The following is a 4,935-nucleotide window of genomic DNA, read 5'->3' as shown; positions in this document are numbered from 1 at the left end:
GATTGTTGGGGTTTCCTCTCTGTTATTGTAGAATCTTTAGCTTACAATAACAAGCATAATATTGCATTATTCATTCTTTTTTTTTTCTTTATCATTTTTGCTTCCAAACATGGGCTCAGTTACTGAAGCATGTGCTTTTGTAATTACTAAACTCTGGACACATTAAATTTATTGAATTCCTGTCTCCAGCAACATGTGCTCAGCATTTACAACCTTTGCCTTAAAAGAGTTCAGGGTTCAAACTTGGGGTGGGCTCTACTCTGCCCATGCTTATGTTGTTCTTCTCCAGCTCTGGTTTCAGTTCTGTATATATCAGTCTTACAGACTTAGTGAAAATAAATCTGAATCTCCTTCCCACAGAAACACTTCTGACTACATTGCTGGTCTTAGAGCTCCTCCTCTGGTGGCTTCATGTTACAACTGCTCAGCCACAGACAGGTTTTTGTTCAGCTCTGTGGATGTTTTGTGTCACTGTGACTCTCTGGCACAGTAATACACAGCAGTGTCTTCAGGCTGCATATTCTGTCCGTTTAGAGTCACTCTATTGCTGGAAGAGTCTAAGTCAATGCTAAACTTGCTCTTCAGTGAATCTTTATAGTAAGTGCCCGAAGTATATCGCATCCCAATCCACTCCAGTCCTTTCCCTGCAGGCTGTCTGATCCAAGCTGTGTAGTAGCTGCCCACAGAATAAGAGACCTGGCAGGTGATGGTCAGACGCTGACCTGGCTGCACAATCACAGAGGCTGGCTGTGTCAGCTGTTCACATTTCACACCTGTGGAGAAAACATGTTGAATGCAGTTCTATAAAAGTAACAGTGTGTGGTGTCCATGCTGTCAGTGTTTCTGTTCAGTGACACTCACAGGATCCAGCAGCCAGCAGCAGCAGCAGAGCTACAGAGAACATGTTGGTGCTGAAGGTGATCTGATTGGAGCTTCTCATCTGATGAAACTGACGGACTGATTTCAAGTCTTTATTTCAAACTTTGCATACACATGGAAACTGTCAGGTTATAACTGAAACATGTGTTACCGCTTTGCTAACAGAGAGTTTGGAGAGGTGAGAAACTGAAATGTAACTTTAAAAACAGATTTATTTGAACAAGAATGAAACATTAGATTATGCTTTTTAGGCTTCATGAGCTGTTGAGTGTTTTATGTTTATCATACACATTACTGTGAAAGTATGAACAAGATAAATCAAAATTGATTCTCTTCATTACAACCAAAATTAATGAATGAACTTATTAGAGATCAATGCAGTTCTATTGCTAGTTTATTATGAGTTGGAAGTCATTTTCTGAATGTAAATTGCTGATTTTAAATGCTGTGTGTTTCTTCACCTTGCTTCACTGTGGCTCTCAGGCAAAATAATAAACAACAGGATCCTCCTGTTGTCAAGCCTCTGACCTGCAGAAACACTTGCTTTCTGTTGTTGTCTCTGGACCATAGATATTTATATTGAAATTAGTTTTGCACTGACTCCTCCTCAGCAAACAATATCACTGTTTCACAGAGTCAAAATACTAGAATAATACTAGAATAATAATACTAGAAAGCAATATTAAAAAAATTAACAACAGATTATCAAGCTTAAACGTGCTGCTGTTGTTTAGTGCGTTACAAGAAAACAAAACGAGAAACAAAACATCGGCCCGTAAAAACAAAAATCACCATCGGCCCACTGGGCAAATGCTCTGGATGCCCAATGGCCAGTCCAGTTGTGTGTATAACTGGGTAACTGCATTTGTAATTGTGCATTATATTACAAACAATAAGAGTTAACACTTTGGGACATTATTTAGTTTTAATTTTCATATTTTTCAGTTTGGTTCAAATTGGAATTGTAGCGCTTTTACAGGTATTTGACTTCTTCATGAAATAAATGTCATATTTTCATTAGATACTCACAATAATTCCACATGATACTTGTTCTTAGTTTATTTCTGTATGGTACAAAATGTCATACAGAAAGAGGATTAAATCCTTCTTTGATTTTGTGCCACAGAGTCCCAGAGTCTTCTGGACCAGTTCAAACAAGAACACCACTTAAAGCCTCCTCTGTCATTAAAATGGACAACATGGAAGAATTAGAAGACATTGTGGAAAGTGTGGAGTCTCTATTGAGGATATGATTCTGGGGCCAGCACTCCTCCTTCTCCTCCTCCTCTTTTCCCTGCTGGACTTCGCTGTGTTTCTCACTGAGTTTTTAAATGCAAGAATGCTTGAAGTGTCTGAGTCAATGCTGAACCTTTTCTTCAGTAAGTCTTTATAGTGAGAGCTCCCACTACTTTTCCTCTTTTTTTTTTGCCTGCATGGTGACTGATCAGCTGTCCAGGAGCTGACAGGTGAGACATTTGTCAGACATCAATCTTCAGTTCATTTCTAAAAAGCTGAAAGCAAATTATGACTTGTTTTGATGTGGTGAGTTTTTGTACAGAGTTTCTTCCTCTTGTGTCACTGTGACTCTCGAGCACAATAATAAACAGCTGAATCCTCACTGGTCAAGCTGCTCATCTGCAGATACACCTGCTTTCTGCTGTTACCTCTGAATGACTGAGAGTAGTAGGTGCTGCTACTACTACTGTAGATCAAAGCAATCCACTCCAGTCCTTTTCCAGCAGCCTGGGGCGCATTGACAGAGGCGAGGCTGCTAGACACTGGCGCCACCGGGGCCTCTGAGCACCACCAGTAGGCAAACATGGGGTTAATATCTTGCCCAAGGATATTTGGCATGCAGCCAGGAGGCAGCCTGGGATCGAACCACCGACCTTCTGATTAGTGGCTGACCTGCTCTACCACCTGAGCTACAGCCACCCCACCAGTAAAGTCCAGTAAAGACACTAAAAGTCGTATAATATGACTGAATAAAAATAATCTACAATTCATTCATGGTCTTAGAGCTCCTCCTCTGGGTGTTTCATGTTATAACTGTTCAGGCACTGAGAGGTTTTTGTTCAGCTCTGCTGATGGTTTGTGTCACTGTGGCTCTCGAGCACAATAATAAACAGCTGAATCCTCAGTCGTCAAGCTGTTCATCTGCAGATACACCTGCTTTCTGCTGTTGTCTCTGGAGATGGTAAACCTGCCCCTGACTGACTGAGAGTAGAAGATATAGCTGCTATCACTGAGGATCCGAGCAACCCATTCCAGTCCTTTTCCAGCAGCCTGTCTGATCCAAGCACCATGAATATCACTGCTGAACCCTGAGTATGTACAGTCCAGTCTGTGGGAGTCTCCAGGCCTTTTAACCACTGATTCAGTCTCAGTCAGTGTTTGACCCTCAGTACCTACAGACAAAAACATAATTAATTTCTTTATTTCAAACATTTCATAATGTTTGCAGAAGAAATGTGCTGTCCTTACCAGCCCAGTAAACTGACACTATCAGAAAAACAAAGGTAAACTCAGGACACTTCATTGTAAAAGTCATGTCTCTCTGCTCAGTCTACAGTCATGAAAACCAGTCTTGCAGTCCCTTTGTTATACTTGGCAACACATGTGTGAAGATCTGAATTTGCATAAACTCCTTCTTAAAGAAAAACACACTTCATCTCATAAAAACATCTGCACACCACTTATAATAAAATATTTAAGCAAATATTACATGTATTTACAAATGATTATTATTTTTGTTACTTAATAAAGAACATTTTTCTCTCAAAATGTATACACCAATTTATTTCTGATACATCAGCAAAAAACTCCATATATATTCATTATTAAATGTGTGCTCCATAAAGTAAGACCGTAATTAACAATAGGAACATTATGACTCTTTACTGTTAAAGCTCATGTTGATGGAAGTGGATTCACTACAACATCAGCTGTTGCTTAAAAACAGAAGCTGGAGCAGTAAACATTTTATGAGGCATCCAAAACTCAATAAAACAAAACTAAACTCCAATAAAACTAATCCTCAGCATGGTGAATGATGGACATATCAAAAAGGGTTTTCCATACAAAAAACAATTATATAAGAAAGTAACCAAACACCACTGACAGATTAAGGAACAACAGCGTGTCTGCCCACAGACAAGCAAAAACAAGAATACATAATTAGATTATTTGATCTCGGCATTATGATGTTTATGATTCAGATTTCACGGTGTCACTATGACTCTTGAAGAAAGCAATAAACAGCAGAATCCTCTGATGTCGTCTGCAGATTCAGCTGCTTTCTGCTGTTTTCTCTGGAGATGGTAAACTGGTGCTGAACTGCTGCGAGTAATATTTCTGTCTAACACTCCCTCTATCAAGAATAGCAACCCCTTAAAACAATATCTCTTTTTTCTTAAATATACCTTAAAATTATTATTGGTCTTAGAGCTCCTCCTCTGGTGGCTTCATAATACAAATGTGTTCATGCACTGAGAGGTTTTTGTTCAGGTCTGCTGATGTTTTGTGTCACTGTGACTCTCTGGCACAGTAATACACAGCAGTGTCTTCAGGCTGCATATTCTGTCCATTTAAAGTCACTGTGTTGCTTGAAGTGTCCAAGTCAATACTGAATTTGTTCTTTAGTGAATCTTTATAGTGAGAGTCCCCAGTATGTTTCATCCCAATCCACTCCAGTCCTTTCCCTGCAGGCTGTCTGATCCCAGCTGTCCAGTAGCCAAGAGAATAAGAGACCTGACAGGTGATGGTGAGACGCTGACCTGGCTGCACAATCACAGAGAGTGGCTGTGTCAGCTGTTGACACTTTACACCTGTGGAGAAAACGTGTTGAATATAGTAACAGTAAGAATCAGTGTGCTGTGATCATATTATTGCTGTTCAGTGAGACTCACAGGATCCAGCAGCAGCAGAGCTACAGAGAACATGTTGGTGTTCAAAATGATCTGATGGGAGCTTCTCATCTTCTTCTGACTTTATATCAGCCTGTGAGGAAGTTTGATTTGCGTACAGATGGATTCTGTTAGATTATAAGAGAAAACA

The 4,935-nt window shown here is 39.8% G+C and overlaps 1 gene segment (V, D, J or C); it reads right to left on the bottom strand.

The window, feature by feature from the left end:
- Window positions 1-468: 468 nt before the first annotated feature.
- Window positions 469-926, bottom strand: LOC134625370 (Ig heavy chain V region 5A-like). The segment is given in 2 exon segments: window positions 469-773; window positions 862-926. Coding segments are annotated over 2 exon segments (348 nt in total).
- Between the last annotated feature and the right edge of the window lie 4,009 nt (window positions 927-4,935).

Source organism: Pelmatolapia mariae, linkage group LG4, assembly GCF_036321145.2.
Source record: "Pelmatolapia mariae isolate MD_Pm_ZW linkage group LG4, Pm_UMD_F_2, whole genome shotgun sequence".
In the NCBI taxonomy this organism is placed as follows: domain Eukaryota; kingdom Metazoa; phylum Chordata; class Actinopteri; order Cichliformes; family Cichlidae; genus Pelmatolapia; species Pelmatolapia mariae.
Note: the sequence above shows the minus strand (reverse complement) of the source record. Positions and strands in the feature narration are given on the sequence as shown.